Here is an 18,734-nt window from a genome sequence, read left to right as displayed (position 1 = left end):
AAAAGTGGTTCTGAACAGTACTTCTCCAGGCTTTCTGAAAGTATTTAAAACTTTTTCCTTTGGACTTTCTCAGTTATTTGCAGTCGGATCCTTGTACCTGACCAGTTTCAGAGGCTGTTTGTTTGTGAAACCACTTAACACTGACCTGTGACTCATTCAAGCATAAAAAGTCCCCAATTCAATGGACGAACCAGTGATGTGTCTACACATCAGCATTGTTGGGATCATTACTCAAGCCATTATACATTACTTATTACTTTTCTTAAAAGTAATGCAGTACTTTAATTACTCACTGGGGAAAGTAATTTGTTACATTACTTTCCAGTTTCTCCGTAAAATGACCTGAATTGTGTCATAATCAGCACTTAACAATATAAACCTTTGGCTGCCGTCACGTGTCCTAATAAGGACACGCATAAGCGCTTCCTCTTAGTATTTAGGTATGAACGCAAAGCAAAGATGAAAACCTTCACAAAGAAACTTAGATGAGATCGCCATGGTGATTCTCCTGTAGAAACATTAACAGGTACAAACGGACTCTGCAGACTGACTCCTCATCAGTTTGTTACCTGTTGAAGTTCAGGGTCTGGCTCCAGCACATTACACCAAATTCTGGAAATTTTTGAAATATTTTTCTCTGCCTGTCACAAGAACACAGTTTGTTTGCATTTCTTTAGTTACATTTATTAAAAAACCCCCAAAGATAACACATCTGAGAGGCACAAAATAATATTTTTGCACCAACAAGGTGATTCACAAAGTGCTAAATTACCACGGCGTCCTTAGTGTTTGGTGGGGCTTCTGCTCCTGAGATGACCATATTAGGTATATGTCATCTCTGTGACATCACACAGGTCTGCCGTCAGAAGCCTGAGTGTTTGTCTCTTTGTCATTTAAACTTGAGCCATGGCTGTAGAGACTCACTGAATGGCCACTGAAAGCAGGATGAGTTTATTTAACCTTCATCGCTGCTGCCCGCAGTGAAAGTTACAGTCATGGTGGTGATTGGTGCGATGCTGCGGCTGGTCTCTGCAGCTCCATGTCCTGCCTCTACTTTCATTTTTCTGCTCGTCTGTTTAAACAAACAGAAACATAAAAGCTCTAATCTCTGAGCAGCAAAAGTATGACAGTTTGCTTTTATTTTTAAACATAAAGCAGCACACTCTGAAAGCCGTCACAATTAAATATCCATCATATGTTGTAGATCATCCATCCATCCATCTATTTTCTGCCATTTATCCGGGTACGGGCAGCAGTCTAATGGGGAAGCCCAGACTTCCTTCACCCCTGCCACCTCTTCCAGCTCATCCGGTGGGACACAGAGTTATTCCCAAACCAGCAGAGAGACATAATCTCTCCAGCATGTCCTGGGTCTGCCCCAGCCTCCATGTGGGAGGCGTCCAGGAACTAGCTTATATTCTGTGCAGTTATACTGTCCTGCAGCTGGTGCAACATTTATAGTTCAGTATTTTTATTTTATACTTATCTGTGTTTTCCTTGTCATGCACCATGTGAAGTTTTTCGGACAGTCTCGCAACAGAATCTTCATGTATCTGGTCTGATATGAGCTGATTAACAATATTCTGGGTTAGGCATTAAACCCACGTGGTTAGGTTAGAGAAATATCATGTTTTGGGTTAAAATACAACTGTTGCCACACTATGCAAAGTGATCCGTATCCAGTGAGCCGCTCTGCACTCTCTGGCGGGTCGTTCTGGTGCCCAGACCACATGTTTGACACCCCCTCTCTCAGGCTGTGTTTGCTTTGCTGCCTCGTTATCTGGGAGCTGATTTGATTGTATTATTGATTGTTTGCTTTATGAAACTTGCCCACGAACAACCGACCAAAGCAGCATGTGGTTCGTGCTCAGGTCTTTGGGATTCCAGAGGTTTGTGGCTGAAGGTCAGAGAGACATAGTTCATTACATTAGACTCAATCTAATTAAACGTGACGCTCGCTCGCTCTCTCTCTGGTGAAGCTGAGGTCAGACAGGTCACATGACACCTCCACGTTTAGCTTCAGTGGTTGAAAGCTGTCATGTGGTGCTGTTTGTAGAATAATTGAATCAGGGGAACAGAACCACAGCAGCTCGGCGTGTCAACTGTTTTCTGTATCGCTCTGAGGACACGGGGTCCAGTCCTTAATCTGGGCCTCTCCTGAGAGTTCAGGCCTGACTTTGGGGGGTTAGAGCCAGGTTCAGGCTTAGTGGGATGACTGAGAGTCCACACAAAGATGGGAAGTATCCTAAGGGTTCCCACAGGTCCAGATCCGGTCTGATGAACCCCGTTTAGGGTCCCAGAGTTGCTGCAGTAGCTGTTGCAGAGCTAATGCGGAACTCATTGCTAAAGTAATGATTCATTCTGCTGTCAGACGATCATGAGAGATTTTCCCAGCAGTGGTGAAGGGATGCAGCAGCTGCACTCTGAGGGAATACTTCATGTTTAGAGCACAACATCTGCAGAAACTTGCATGAATCAAACAAACCTGCTGTTGCAATCTGGAGTTGTGGCTGCGCTTTTATTTTCCTAAATGAATTTACGTGTGTCACTGCAAACGCGGTTGAAACAGCAGCGTTATGTCTGTGAAAGGTGGTCGCAGCGTGGTGGCGAAATCTGAACCGTGGAGGATGTTTGACGTTTTCACGTAGAAGGTCAAATCATCTCTTACTAAGTGAGAAATCTCTGTCAGATCATTGGTTACAGTGTACACAGACATTGATGTACATGTAAAGAATAATTCGTTGCGTGGACTGTGACAACTATCACCTTCCTTTGATGTCACGAAAACCATGAAAGAGTTCTCAAACACAAAGTTTTTGTTTCTGGAAATGTTTCTACAGACAAACACATCCGAGAAGTACGTCAAGCAGATACTGACTCTAAGTTTTTAACGAAATTCTTTTAACCGTCTATCTAACGAAGACCGCCAGCTGATGGTTATTTAATGTTGAAATGCATGCTGGGTATGAGGCAGCAATAAGACGGCTAGGTCCCAGCAGAACTTTCAAGAAGAGGACTGGACGCAATGATGGACCTCCTGATAGTGATACTGTGAGACAGTTAAAATACTTGGAGCTGTAATCAGTGAGGAAATCACTGGATCAGCTGAAGATGACATGGAAAGATTACACGATTTCAGCAAAGTGTCATCTCCATCTCATCTTATCCCTTCAAACTCTGGACCTGCGCATCACAACTTCCTGTATGATCATTCGCATCTCAAACGCATCACAAACCAGAAGCAGTCTGAGAGCACAACCCTCCGCCAGTGCAGCTAACGCCAGTATATACTTTTAATGGAATAGGGTTATATTTTTTTAAATGTAATCTAACCCAGCGGTCCCCAAACCAACACGGAATATGTCAGACAATATTTTCACAGACTGGCCTTAAAGATGTTGTGATCGTGGCTCAAGAGTTGGGAGTTCGCCTTGTAATTGGAAGGTTGCCGGTTCGAGCCCCGGCTTGGACAGTCTCGGTCGTTGTGTCCTTGGGCAAGACACTTCACCCGTTGCCTACTGGTGGTGGTCAGAGGGCCCGGTGACGCCAGTGTCCGGCTGCCTCGCCTCTGTCAGGGTGGCTGTGGCTACAATGTAGCTGCCATCACCAGTCATGATTTAATAATGATTTAATCATGATTAAAAACCCTGAAAACCATAAATTTCACACCGGAGCCTCAACTCTTGCAGCCAAACGACTAACAGACCGGTACCGGTCCGTGGCCCGGGGTTTGGGGACCGCTGGCCTAAGCAATGCAAACTGTATTATATTTGATATCAGCTTTTGGGAGTTTTTCAGATCTCTGCATTATCAATGTGATTTTTTGATTTTTTTATTTTTTACTAAAAAACCCTGAAAAACTGAGGTCAAATATGATGTGATACTTTACATCTTCATGCAGTACTGTCTAATGATTGTTGGCTTTTCTCTGTATGTATTATTGTAGGGTTTACCTTACAATATAAAGCGCCTTGAGGTGACTGTTGTGATTTGGCGCTGTAGAAATAAATAAAATTGAAATGTTCACAATACAAAACAAACTTTTAACCATCATAGTTTCTAAGTTTTATGACTTTTTGTCCATTTCTGACCAATGAATCATGAAGTTGAGCTCGAAGACTTTGGTGTATGTGAGCCATATTTAATGGACTGATAGCGCGACTCCGCTCTGCAGTCCACCAAAGTTGATTTTTGTGGTGGTGTTGTAGTGTTGTATACCTGTTCACTATTATTATGTTTTAATTTGCGTGCAGCTCTCCTGCTCTTCCAGCGCTTTAGGCTTCGGCTCGTTGGGTTAGGTTTGGTTTTTGATTCCTGATTTTACTTTTATCATTTTATTCATTTTGAGCTTCAGTTGTTGGATTTTAGATTTATTTATTATTCAGGAGTTATTTACTGTTCTACTGTTAGTTCTGAAGTTTTTATTAAGCTTCAGTTCTAGTTTATGCTTGTTGCTGTTTAGAGTTGCTTCTAACCTACTTTTCAGGGTTAGTTTTCTTTCATGTCCCGTGTTGGTTTTACTTCCTGTGTCTGATTACCTGATTGTCTTCTCCTGTTGTTACCCAACACTTCTTCTTGTATTCATAGTCCTTTCATTCTTTTGCCAGAGCTTCTGTTTATGTCCAGTCCTCTGTATTCCTGAGTTTTATGTTTATTCTCTGGGTCATTTCGGGGGTTTTGGGGGCCGATTAAAACCTGTAACTTGTCTGGGAATATTCAAGGCTTTTAGTTCAGACTGAGCAGGCTGCCGTCTTTGCTCACACATCACATACGTCAGGCCTGATCTGCCAGTCACGGCAAAGAAATGAGCTTCAAAAGGAGAACAAAGTGTTTGTTCGTGTGTCTCCGAGGTTCATGTCACCACTCCTGTTCATTAGTCAAAGTGTTGAAGTTTGGCGTGAGCGAGCGAGACGGGAAACCACAGACAACGTGGCAGAGAAAGAGTGGCTGAGGGTCGCTATCCCCCCCCCTCTCTTTTCTGTAAAGTTGGATTCAAATAAGCATGAAAAAGGGAGCGAAGAGAACAGAGGAGGTCAGAGTAACTGATCTGGTGCTTTTTCTGTGAAAGGTCTGTCAAAAAACAAACTTTCCTCAAACATTTGTAAATGTGGAATTTATAATTCATAAAAAAAGAAAAGTTACTGCTTTTACCGTCTGTGATGGTTGTGTCTCAGACCACAAACGCACGTACGTTCCAGTGACGCTGCCATCTAGTGGCTCAAATAATGATGATAGGTGTAAAGTTAAAATGCTTGTCTGCAATGTTTGAGGGCCTTTTTAATACCAGGAACCAGCAAGACCTTCAAGGTACAAATGAAGTGTAAAGTCTAAAATGTTTGTCTGCATGGGTCTGAGTTTCCTTACTAGTGCACACATTTTCCTCTCAAGGTTTTTTTTTAAATTATTGTTTTTAAACAGTCTCTAATTTTAGCGTGGGAAGCAGTGTGTGCCTCGTTTAGGCCTTCCTTACTTTGTGCCTTCGCCGCGGTTGTGAATGAGGCCCCTGCAGCTGATTTCCTCCATCAGCACGAGGATCAGTGGCGGCTGGAGAAGAGAAGCAGCTGATGTTACCTGCAGGCTTTAACGTGGACAGGAATAGTTCCTCCAGATATGAGGCTTTACACAGCAGACAGTGTTAGTGTCAGTATTACAGCTTGTGCGTGTTTAACATAGCTTAGTGCAAAGACTGGGAGCAGGAGGAAACTCCTAGCTTGGTTCTGTCCACTTCCTGCAGCATCACTGAACTGCTACTGACACTGAAGACTGCGGTTCATGTGCTGGAACGATTTCTTGTATAATGACGGATGGATACACTGAAGCTGGACCAGAATCAGCTGATTGGGGAAAGCTTGTTATATACACAGACAGATGAACATGTCGGTATGTGTCACATGCATGTTAGTAAGTGAAGACAGAGCAGTGATCTGTGTCCCTCTGCAGCTTCACTGCAGACAGTTTAAATGTTAAGCACGCCCCCCCCCTCCTGACATGCCTCACAACAGGACGTGTGCAGGCAGATATGAGCAGATATGAATGAAGAGCTGAAGGTTAAAAATACATCAAGTTCTGTGGGTGAATGGGAATGATAAATGTGTGTGTGTGTGTGTGTGTGTGTGTGTGTGTGTGTGTGTGTGTGTGTGTGTGTGTGTGTGTGTGTGTGTGTCGGTACAAGTAACTTTGCGGGGACCTATGTTAAGTTGATACCTTGTGGGGGACACAGCGTCTAGGCTTCACTCTGGGACGCTGTCTGAGGCTCTACACCTGGATTCAGGGTGGAAAACAGTTTCCTGGAAATGCATCATGACACCGCAAGTCCTCACACAGTTAAAATGAACGTTTTTATGAACCAACAAGAGTTGGTTAATGAAATACCGAAAGCTGCAGGTAGAACTGAGATTGATACGACAGTTTGTACTTTCTTTTGGTTTTTTTCTGTTTGTTTGTTTTTAGTGTTGCCTAAAACTGTTTCTCCTGAAAAGAAAAAGAAAGTGATTATTTTGTCTGCTGCAAGCATGTGGGGGCTTTAAAGTACCAGGACACCCAGTTAGCATTAGAAACTCTACATGTATAAGACAAGAGTCCAAGTATATTTCCTTCACATCCTTAGTTGTCACAGTAGATTAGTGTAGATTTAGAGACTAAGACTCCTGGATCATTCTAATGTTAATAAAGCCACTTTCTTTCTTTAACACATATTGTGCAAAACCATGTACAGCATAAAACATGGACGTAACTTCCATGCTGAAAAAACCAAGCCAGTGCAGAAGTGCCTTACATCGTGATTCTGTATGAAAGCCACCAGACGAACCGGCTGTCGTTGCACAAAGACCTCTGGCTTTATAGAAGTCTAGTGGAAAACAGCTTTTAATTTTGACCTCTGTAAACACTTTCATGTTGAGTTTATGGGTTCAGTGACACATTTTGGGTCTCATTCAATAAATAAATAACTTAATTTTCTAAATATTAGTTATGCTAGGTTTCAGAATCGAGGATTATCTGTGGAATTACATGAAACTGCACAAGTTGTTAGCCAGTTTATGTGTCCAACATGGCTGTAGGGCAGGGATAGCTCAGTAGGTAGAGTGGTGGCCCCATGATCGGAAGGTCGGGGGTTCGATTCCCCTGAACAGCTACCCTGAGGTACCCCTGAGCAAGGTACCATCCCTACACACTGCTCCCCTGGCGCCCAATGGCTGCCCACTGCTTCACTGAGTGAATGGGTTAAATGCAGAGAGGGATTTTCCCCACGGGGACCAATAAAGTACACTTTCTTTCTTTTCTTTCTTTCTGTAACAGAAATGCTAATCTGAAGGCTTCTGAAAGCAATGGGTGACATCAAGGTAGCTACACCCATCTGTTGTACAGTCTGTGCACAGCAGTACTCTTAGCTTCATAAAAAGAAATCTAGAGCATCCATAACAGCTTCAAAATGTATATAATCTAAAAGTTGCTAAACTGAGGTCAAATAAAGCAGTTCTTTCATATTATATTGAGTTCATAGGTCTGCATACTCATTGAACTAGACAAGTATTGCCCACAATTTTCAAGCAGTGACATTACATGCATTTTATTAAGTGCAATTTTAAGTGAAGCCAACTTCTAATTTTTTTTAGTGTACTGTTAACATCATCAGTTATTTTTGCCTCTGCATGATTCTTCTGTTCCTCCACTTTAATGATTTTGTCAGATTTTAACTTTTCTGCTGATCACACACAGTTTGACGTGCAGAAACAAACTGTTCAGTTAAGCAGGGAAAAAGGGACTTACTGTTGTTTCTATCAGTGTGGAAAACATTTTATGGTCTTTATTCAGTTTTACTTTTGTCTACTTTTAGTTCTGTGGTTGTTTTTTTTTCCCCTCTGGCTTCTCAAGTTTCTACTTCATGCTTGCGCTGCTGGAACGTCCTCTGCTCTTTATTCTTTCATCTGCTCGTATTCTGGCTTTGGTATTTCTGCTGTTTCTATTGATTTTTGTCATTTTTTCATTTTTACTTTGAGCTTTTTTGTTGACACTGTTTCTATTTGTACTGTTACTTGTGCTGTTATTTTTGCTGATGTTTCTAATCTTTCCACATTTACTTCTACTGTTGTTATTGATTGTTACTTTTTTCTGCTGTTGTTTGCATTGTTTCTACTTATTTCCTGCTGTTTATCTTTCTTGCGCTGTTGTTTCTAATGTTTCTACTTATGTCTGATTGTGCTGTTTCTACTATTTCTACTTATATTTTATACTGTTTCTACTTATTGTTTTGTTTTTTTTGTAAATATATGTTTTATTAGAAGCAGGTATCGCAGTTGTTACAAATTAGTAGAACTTATGCCTCCTTTTTCTCTAAACAAAACAAGACAGACAAATAAACAAAGAAAAAAACCTCTATGGGCCCCAATCCCCCGACTGCCAAAAATTTATATTTACCCAAGATACGCAAATAAAGAGTGCCAAGTTAGTTCAAAAACTTTCACATTGTCATTCATGGTATATCTTATTTTTTCAAGGTGAAGAGTATTTGTGAGTTCTGCAAGCCACATCTTTAACACAGGAACCTCTTTGCCTTTCCAAAGCTGCAGGATCAATTTCTTTGCGATAATCAATGCATATGATATAAACCTTTTTTGAGAATGTTGTAAACTTTGTATTTCTTTGGAGATCCCAAAGAAAATTACTGTTGGATTTGGCTCAGTCTTGTTTTTAAGAATCTTAGACAGGTAGGTAGAAATGTCACACCAAAAACCCTGAAGCCTTGGACAGAGTGCAAAAACTATGTAACAGATTTCCATAATGTATCATACATTTTTCACAGAGAGGAGAGCAGTCTGGGTACATTTTGTGAAGTCTTTCCCTTGAATAATGTAACCTATGTACAATTTTATACTGAATTAAACAGTGACGGGAATTAATAAAAGGCGTATTTATATTGCGTAACACCTCCTGCCAAAAATCTGTTTCTACTTATTGTGTTGTAATTTCTGCTTTTTATTTGTACCGTTTCTGTTTATTGTAATCTAGTATTTCTAAATGTATCAGCCTCGTGTTAAATCTAGTGATTTTGCTGTCATTTCATTTGATTTAGTATTTCTACTTTTATTTATGTTATCTGTCACTATTTGCTGTTATTTCTGTTTTTTTCTGCTATTTCTACTTTTTCTGTTGGTGATATTATTCCCGCTTTCTAGTATCTCTACTCTTAATTAAACAATTTCTATTGACTGCACTGCCATTTCAAGTGTTTCTACTTTTAGAAACTGTAGTGGTTCATGCTAGTTCACATCCGCCATCGACCAGTGTTACATATACCCCCCCTCACTTCCTGTCTGGCTCTTTACTTTCAGCTGTTTTAAAAAAGCACCCCCCCCCCCCCCCCCAAAAGAAAATAGAAATAAATAAGTGTGTCAGCTGTTCCATTGCTTGAGCTTTAAAGCAGCTGAATGCTCTCTGTCCATTCATCTGTCCTTGGGGGCATGGATGAGGGAACTGGAGTCTCTGTAGGTCACCGGGTCATCCACTGCTGCTGTGGGGGAGGGGAGGTGTGTTAGTGTGTGAGGTCAGAGGTCAGTCTGTAGCTTTATCTCCTCACTTGCCAGAAAATAACAGGGTGTGTTTGATTTTTTTTCTCCTCTCTGATGTGTGTTTGGGTGAATTTAATAATAATAATAATAGTAATGTAGGGGCGACCGTGGCTCAGGGGGTTGGGAAGCGTATCTGTAACCGGAAGGTCGCCGGTTCGATCCCCGGGCTCTCTGCCCTGGTCGTTGTGTCCTTGGGCAAGACACTTCACCTACCGCCTACTGGTGTGGGCCAGAGGGGCCGATGGCGCGATATGGCAGCCTCGCTTCTGTCAGTCTGCCCCAGGGCAGCTGTGGCTACAACCATAGCTGCCTCCACCAGTGTGTGAATGCGAGAGTGAATGAATAGTGGACCCAAGCGCTTTGGGTGCCTTGAAAAGCGCTATATAAATCCAATCCATTATTATTATGTGTGTTTGGGTGCATTTGTCTTTCAGTCTCCACAGACGGGTGGAGATTAACTGTCTCAAGGCACATTAACCTGAGGGTGTGTTTGATTTGTTACTCTAGAGCTGTGACTCTCCTCCTCTGTCCTCCTCAGTAAGTAGGGTGTGTTTGTTTTATGTAACACCGATGTGGGTGTGCTGTTTTAAGCTTAGTCCCAGAAGACCCGGGGGGTACATCCTTTTCGATCAGCCTGTTTGTCTGTCTGTGTGTCAGCAGCTTAATAACAGGGGTGTGTTTGTTTTTGTTTATCATCCAGTGACCTCGCTGTGGGGTTGAGTTAGATCAACTCTTTGTTGGTCAGGATTACTTGTTTTATTAAGCGAAAACAGACAGAGGAACAGGATGGAGGAATTTACTTCAAAAACATGCTAATTTCAGCTTGTTTTCTCCTCTCTGCAGCCCTTGTGGGTGCATACACTGAGTTGAGCTCTCAGTGATTCATTTCCTGTCCTCCCCCTCCTTCTTAAAGACAAACCTGGATAAAAAAAAACAAAACAGAAGCAACCTACACTTTTTAGTTAAACTAGTTATGTTCAAAGTTTATGAGATGACAGCAGACTTAAATTTGCTGTCGTTTGGGGGGCGATGCATTTCCCAGGTGTTCTACCCAATTAGATTACAGATCATTTGTTTATGTATCCAATCAGCTGATCTGTACTTGAGCTTGCAAAGCTACATATCTTACATCGTACCTCGGCATAAAGGGATGCACATACATAAAGAGACTTGCAGTCACATAGAAACCACTGTTTCCATTGGTTACTACGTGAAGGGGTGTGTCTTAACACAAACCACAATTTTTTTTTTTTGCCACCTAAACCTAAAAAAGTTTTTTTTTTCTGCAAGTAAAAGTAAAAAGCAAATACATGATGACACCAAAGTGCAACACACACAAGACATTGATGGTTTTGTTTTTTTAAAGCTACTGCTTCCAATCCATCCAGCATCTTAATGTGCACTTTGTAGGTCTGCGAATCAGGACTTTTACTCTTCAGTGAATAATATTGACACAACAGTGTTGGTGCTACATCAGAGCACCACCACCAAAGGACACCTGGGCACATAAGGGTTAGGTGCAGGTATCTGTATTATGGACCAGGATGAGAATGCATTGGCAAATGAGGAGAGTCCACTACAACACAACATCTCTGGAAGCTCTTGAAAAATGTTAAGCTAGCTGCTGTTGATCTAAATCATCAAAACTTTAGCATCTTGTTGTAATGTAAAGATAAAGTTTAGAGGTGCTCTGAAAGTCTCTGGTGTCTCTCCAGACAGTGAAACTACGTGTGGTGGAAATGCTTGTTATTAATAAAAAATGTAAACACAAATTGATTTATGCAGTGAAAATGCCTCCATAAAACAAAATGTAGCATTTAAGGGTGAAATTACGTGACTTCCTCAGAATTCTTAAACACTGATGACATACTGGTCCATTAAATTAAAGTTAAGATGATGAATGTTTTTGGGTTTTTGTTTTGTTTTTTTGCCTGTCCCGTTTGGCTCTTTTGCATCAGAATTGTTGTCTAAAGGCAAAGAAAGATGCCCAACGGATTTACTTTACCAAATTGACCATCCCAGCCTTGCCGTAATGGTCCATTTGATTCACCTTTTATTGTTTATTTTATTTTCACTTACTGAATACGGGACAGACTTGACTGGGGGAAAGAAGGGGAGAAAGAAAGAGGGAAAGAGAAACAGCTTCACATTAATCTGAGTCAGTTTGTCTGTAGCCTCCGCTCCATAAACCCACGTGATCAGGCCTCGCCTGTCAATCAGTCTGATGTATTTACACATTTCACTACCACCACCATCACACCCCCATCTCCCCCTCTCTGTATCTTCTTAATTTGTTGTCATGGAAACCAAAATGGAGGACTGAGAGCCCCCCCCTCCCCCTTATCTCACTAGCTCTCTCTCGCTCTCTCCCCTCCTCCACTCGCTGTGCCGCCGCCCGCCGCTCACACACCGGGCAGCCCCCTGAATCAAACCGAGCGGATCTAACCTACTTATCCATCCCGAAGCAGCAGCCTGCAGGTCTGCGGTCGGTCCGGACCGTCGGTCTGTCGGTGTGTCTGTGAGTCCGAGCCGGTCCGGTGGGTTCCCGTGTGTATGTGCGTGCGTGTGCGTGGCTCTGACCCGGTTTCTTCGGCTGCTGTGGACCGGGAGAGCCGCTCTCTCCCCGCACCAACATTTTCTTTAATGACCGGATTTGTGTTTTGCTGCGCGATGTACATGGACAGAAGCAGCCTGACCAGGGGTGAGTCTCCGGCAGCATCACATACATCTGCACCGCGTGCACACACACTCCATATACCTGCTGACAGGCGTTGCACGGGCTCGCGCGCACACGCACGGCCGCAGCCTCGCCGTGCTCGGCGCGTCCCGTTTGCCTTTATTTTATTCGGATAAATATTTTTTTTTACATCACTAGAATAATCCTGATGATGGGGGTGGGGGGGGGGGGGGGGGGTGTTTGGGGGTGACATACGCGCGCTCACTCCGGCTGTCGTGCACGCGCACACACTGACCGACATCTCGCTGCAGTGAATGTAGGCTAGTATGGCTGCATGATACTGCGTCTGCCAGATGTGAGGCTGCTGCTGCTCTCAGCTCAGCTGAAACAGGCTTCATTCATGTGTCGATATCCGACACATGTCATCTGATCGATTCTCTGCTTTATTCCATCATCACTCACACTGAATCAGAAACATCAGACAGACAGGAACCAATGAGGCTCCATCACAGCCAGTCCATCACAGCCAGACTCGCTGTGTGTGTGTGTGTGTGTGTGTGTGTGATTTATTGATGGGCTCCTGATCCATCGATGTTAAATGTGGCTGTTCATCCCAGGCTGATGTGGCTGCACAGCAGGATGGAGATGGTGTGATCTGAGTTTCTGTCTGAGCTGGTTTGTTTCTGCAGACAGACGCGGACACACCCCCTCCACACACACGGACACACACACACACACACTGAGCCTCATAGTGGTAAAATGATGAAGGTGAATTCTGCAGAATGGGCAGGTCGAGCATTAAATGTTCCTAAAGCTCTGTGCGACACGTCCCCAATATTATTGTTATCCATTTAGTCTTTAAATGATACCTCTATGAGTTCCTTACATTTCATATCATTTAGAAAGCTTGTGTTAAGTCTCAAGAATGCATTTTTCCTCTTTATTACCCCAAAATGAAGTTAAATAAACAGCTGAGTGGTTCAATAGGTCTCCAGCCTGAATACAGCAGTCTTTGATCGTCTGTCTATGAGTTAATAATGAATCCATCATTCCCAGTTCACTTCACATTTTTAGAGTTGTCCAGGCATTTGGAGAGAGTCTCTTAAGAGTTGTATTTAATATGAATATTCCAATTTCCAACACATATTAGAACTCCCAGGGCCTCTGATGCGATCAAATTAAACACCTATGGAATGACAGAACTGCCCTGGACTGAATCCGAGTGTGATTTCCTGGTGATCAAGGCATCCAGCATCCCTATGAATCGCTGACTTAAATGACTAGGAACTTTAGTCTGTTTGAAATTATGCCACACCCCAAATTACATGGAGCTTCAGTCATCTATGTGCTTGATTTTGCATTTGAATTGTTTGTTTGTTTTAAAAAACCTTGCCAGCAATAAGCGAAACCTGTTAAAGAGCCTCACCAGTCTCCATAATAACCATAAGACTCGTAGGGATGACTTGAAACCCACACTGACCTCCAGAGCCCCCATCTTTGCTCAGGTGTGGGTTCCCTACTAATCAGAAGGTTGGTGGTACGATCCCAGGCTCCTGTTTGGTTGTGTGCCGATGGTCTGTAGGTGCGCTGCAGAGCTTTGCGGCCGCCCTCTATATGATGTATTTGCATTTTGTCTGAAGGGGGCAGTGCCAAAAATACGTGGGCTGCTCGAGGTTATCTTTGTGCTGCTGTTGCTCCTCTAGCTCGCCCTGCTGCTGAGACAGGAGTCTGACATAGACGAAGAACTTCTGCGTTAAAACTGAAAACCGTCTTTCTTTTGTAGCCATTTTGTGATGGGTTTCTTCCTCGTTGTAGTCACCTGCTGTTGTTCCCTTTCTTGTTCCAACTTTTCATACAATCATCGCTCCACCTACACGTTGCTCACTGACGTCAGGCTCCACACTGTTGGCTTTTTGAAGGACTTCACCCAAGTTTGTCTCTCTTGTCTCTTTGTTTGTTGAATTCCCACCAGCGCTCTCTCGCTGAGTAGCCAGCGAGCACAAAAGTATGAGCAGGAATCAGCTTTCAGACCATTCTCATTCCCAGGACATCAAATACTGCAGTTTTGTCACTGTTGGCATCTCAGAGAAACCAAAAGGTTTCCTGTGGGGTTGATGTGCGATGCACCAGGTTACACCGATGATGGCATTGGGCTCTCAGTCCTAACCAATAATTATAAAGAAACTGTTGGCTTCTCATTAGGTATTATTTTCTATAACCAAGTAGTTTTCAGTTCTCTAACCAAAAACCTCCTTGTGATTGTTTTGGCTCTAACAGATTCCCTGCAGTTTGTGTTGAAGTTGCCAACTTGTCACAGAGCGGTAGTGAAACTTTGAATTAAAGATGGCCTCCATTTCCGGTTTGTTTTGTACCTTTTGCTGTTTCACCTCTGCTTGGTAGACAACTACCGACAACCACGACAGTTTGCTAGTGAGCAAAGCAGCGAGGTTTTCGGCGAATCGTCCTCATTGTGCCCGGTTTTGAGTAATTGCCACCGACCTCCAGCAGCCACTTGTCAGACAGTTGGGTAAAACAGTTTTTTCCCTAGTGGCTGGCATTGCCAGCGGCTTTCCAACCACGCTCTTGGCCTGTGTTGCAACTAGGTGCCAACCTTCGGCGTACCATATTGTCACATCTAGCTTTAAAGAGTCCATATCCCTGAAAAAAACGTCAGTTTTGGATGCTTTGCCCTGTTTTAGGGTTCTGGTCTGAAACATCACTCCAGACATGGATTATAAAACATCTCTGCTGTTAAAGGTTTTATTAAGGTGTCAAGCTTGGCTTGGAATATGGAGGATTTGGGTAGATGACAACAAACTGCTGCTCTTCCTAAATATGTTACTAAACAAAGGTGTACTTGGTTTTAGACAGGGAGGGTATATATTTAGATATGATTTTTATGATCACGGCGAGGTGGATGTTCCTTTGGATTTTTACAGGGCTATATTTGTAAATGTTCAAAGTCAAATGAAGGAGCTTGAAGAGTAAAAATATACATCAGTTCAATCCAACCAATGAAAACAACGACACGAGTAACTCAAAAGAACGCCGCAGCAGAACATGAAACTCGGCAGACGGATGCGTGAGCTTCATTTAAAATGGGAACTGAGGATTTTGTGTCTCACTGTTCCACATGTCAAAAAGTATCAACAGTGCTGAAAAAAAGATGACCTACAAACCCGTTAATCAGCTTACAGACCCACCTGTCTCTGACCAGCTGTGAGTGATGATAGACTGACCTGTAAAGCTTTTCTCCAGCAGCTGACCTACCTGCACACACAACTCACAGACCAAACCCTTACAAGGATTAAGCAACTGGGGGTGGCGTGGTGGCGAGCACTGTTGCCTCAAAGCAAGAAGGTCTGGGTTTTGAATTTGCATGTTCTCCTCGTTACTGCATGGATTGTCTCCAGGTACTCTGGGTTCCTCCCACTGTCCAAAGACATGCAAGAAGGTAGACACCTTTTCCTATCTTGAGTCTTGCCTCATGACAGCAGGGATACGCTCGATCCAAACTTGGATTAGATAAGAGAAAGAAAAGAGATGGATTACAATATACTGGCTATCAGCTTCTGGCTGAGTCTGTCAATGCTTGTTTTTATTGATTGGGTGGCTGGGAGGGAGGGAGGGAAGGCATGTTTACTAATCTGGAGGTTCAACTCCTTGAGAATTTAACTCTGATTACCAAATGTAGTGCAGTCTGAGGATGTTCACGGGTAGCGACCCATAGCCAAAAGGTTCACAAATAATTTCAGTAATAAAGTCAATTATATTTGTATCTGCATGAGCTCTGCACTGTGACTATGCCAAGGCTGCGCTGGTCCATTGTGGTGAAGAGGGGCTTGTGTAAGGATGAAGGCGAGCTACACTCACCGATGGCCTTGAAAGAAAAATATCTGTGATAAAAGCGGCAGAAACGAGCCTGAAGAAACCCGGGAAGACTGAGGGTGTTGGCAGGTCTGAGTGAGGAGCAAAATCAAGGCGTGAACGTCGGTGGACAGCAGAATGTTACCAATCGGTTAGTCAGGACCTTTTCATGAAGCCTCGAGCTGAAGTCTTCTCTGTCTTCTTATTGTTTTAAACCTTGATGTGATGAGCAAGGGGCGGAGCTAACTGAGAGAGAGAGAGGGTACTAGGTGACTGAAAGTCATTACCCAATCAGTCATTAGCACATCCTGGATAATGTTTTAACTCTTAGAATGACCATAATTTATAAAATAGGCTGAATGTTTTGTTGAGTATGACCTGAAACCCACGACTGGGCCCAATTAAAGTTTGATTTCTGTGGTGAAATCGTGGATTCATGAGGTCAGAGAGTGACTTCCAAGGCGTCATCCAAACATGGTGGCCACGCCTAAGGTGCTGCCCCACTACCTAGACGACCGGAGACTGAAACCAGGACAGAAACACCTACAGACCAAATTGTGCCAAATAGTTCAGCTTTTAAAAAAATCCCCAAAACTAGAACCTTCTTAGTCAAAGAAATTCACTGCAGCAGAGGCATCGTTAGACGGAGCGCTCCAAGAGTTTTGAAGGAACTTCAAAAGGAGAAGAAAATCTTATGAACTTTTTTGGCTGGTCGTGGAGTTTGTATGTGCAGGTGAGCGCTGAAGTTTAACTTAACTGAGCTAACGCTTCAACATATTTGCCCAGATTGGTGCCCTGAGGTGTTCAAAATGGCAGCCAAGTGGCGAGGCTTGCTTCTAGAAGGACTTTGACTGTAGGTCAAAATCGCGTAAAAGGTTTGTTGAACTCCCTCAACGATGAGCGGAACATCGGGATCGTTTCAAACAGGAAGTTGTTGCCGATGTTGGAGGGAATTGTGGGAAATGGTGTGTGTGGTCAGTTTAGCCTGAAGTAAATCTTTTCCAGTCTGTTGATTTAATGACTGCTGCTCTTAACGGTGCTTTCTAAACAACTGAGACGCCATCTGCTCCACATCAGCATGCTGATGTTTTCCCATGACCTCCCATCACGTTCACATCTGCACACACACTCCCTGCCGTATATAACTTAATTACTGTGTGTACTGCACACACTCACAGCTCCTGCAACTCATAATTTTGCTGCTCTGCTTTCAGAGATTTCATCTGAGAAACGTAACGTCATCTTAAAAGTCCGCAGGCCGGGTGTAGATCTCCATCACAGGCCACTCTGTTCACTCAAACGGCTAATTTTGTATGCTAACTTTAATTTCGTGCTCCACTGAAATATTAAACAATTTATTCATTGGGTAAATATTCAGCTTTAGAGACTTTAGAGATCTTAGAGACCTTTTTTTTTTTTTTTAAATCCGGGAGGAAACAAAAATGTGGAATTGCTCAACAAACCCACGTGCTCTGCAGGAATGCATCAGTCATAGCACATACAAATCTCTAAGTCTAGACTTTGGGCTGTATAAAAAAACGGATGTTTACTCTAGGGAGGGGGGATTTCAATCATAAATACTGTTCAATATTTGCTGGAAACTATTGGACTTTCCTTTAGTCGCCCTGTTGTAGCAGACTTATGTTAGATGTACCCATCAGTGTTTGGACTCGACCACGTTTTTGCTTATTTTTGAGGCTTTTTAGATGTAGAAGTCTTTGATTGGTTCTCTTGTTTCTACTGTAGCATCTCTGTGCACCACACTGGTCTGGTGATTGGCAGCTGTATAGACAGTGTAAAAGATGGATGTAGCCGTTGTGACCCAACGGTTTCTGAAGTCCTGTTATGAAGCCTTGAGCTGAGTGTTTTCACCATCACCTTCTTGGTGTTTTGAAACGGGATGTAACAACCTATGAAACGGCTTCTCATTCAGAGGTTGTTAGCCAATGAGGATCCTCCTTTCTGACTCTTTACGTTATGAAAATGTACAACATAGACTTAATATAAATAGACTTTGTGACTGAGGTCAGAGCAAAGAGCTGTTTAACAGCAGACTTTTATAGGACCGGAAATCTTCTGCCATCCACAGCTATCGCCCCCTGGTGGCTGTTTAATAGACTGCAGGTTTAAGGCGCTTCACCACTGGCTTCACTTTTAAGTGACGGCAGCTGTACATCTTTATGCTTTCTTTGAGTTGTTAACATGTTTTTATTTCAGCTGTTTAATAGTAATGTAGAGGTTTACACAGTGACCTAAACGGTAAAAGATCTCAGATCTCCGATCCTGGTGGGAAACATGAAACTTTTCAGATCGCATCATGAAGGACATCTAGCATAAAAATCTGCAAAATCAAACATGCTGAGCTACCCACCATGGCGACTCTTTGTTAATCAGGCAGCAGCTGAAAGTCCTTTATGTTATACTACATCCTGCCAAACCCTGCCAGACAAGTTTTTTAAGATGATGAATAATTTAAAGACTGTTTGTAATTATGAAATTCATGACCAGCTGTGCTGTCAGCCACTGGTCACTGAGGTTTTACCATTTCACCATCATGACATTTTAAAACTAGAAGGGACAAGCAAGGGGTGGATGTGACTGAGAAAGTAAGCGACACTGCAATC

At 42.8% G+C, this 18,734-nt stretch overlaps 1 protein-coding gene across 2 annotated transcripts in view; it reads left to right on the top strand.

Annotated features, from left to right (window-relative positions):
• Positions 1 to 18,734, top strand: part of fgd1 (FYVE, RhoGEF and PH domain containing 1) — a 41,237-nt gene that overhangs the window by 1,952 nt on the left and 20,551 nt on the right. Inside the window, exon 1 of one of the 2 annotated variants that reach the window (XM_026154004.2) lies at positions 7,054 to 12,267. The exons of the other annotated variant lie outside the window; for it this stretch is intronic. Coding sequence (XP_026009789.1) covers positions 12,120 to 12,267 — 148 coding nt within the window. The 5' untranslated portion in view covers positions 7,054 to 12,119. Of the gene's footprint in view, positions 1 to 7,053; positions 12,268 to 18,734 lie in introns of those variants that run through there. 2 annotated transcript variants of the gene reach the window in all.

The sequence above is a fragment of the Astatotilapia calliptera genome, chromosome 20, assembly GCF_964374335.1.
Source record: "Astatotilapia calliptera chromosome 20, fAstCal68.1, whole genome shotgun sequence".
NCBI classification, from domain to species: domain Eukaryota; kingdom Metazoa; phylum Chordata; class Actinopteri; order Cichliformes; family Cichlidae; genus Astatotilapia; species Astatotilapia calliptera.
This window is presented reverse-complemented; position numbering and strand designations above follow the sequence as displayed.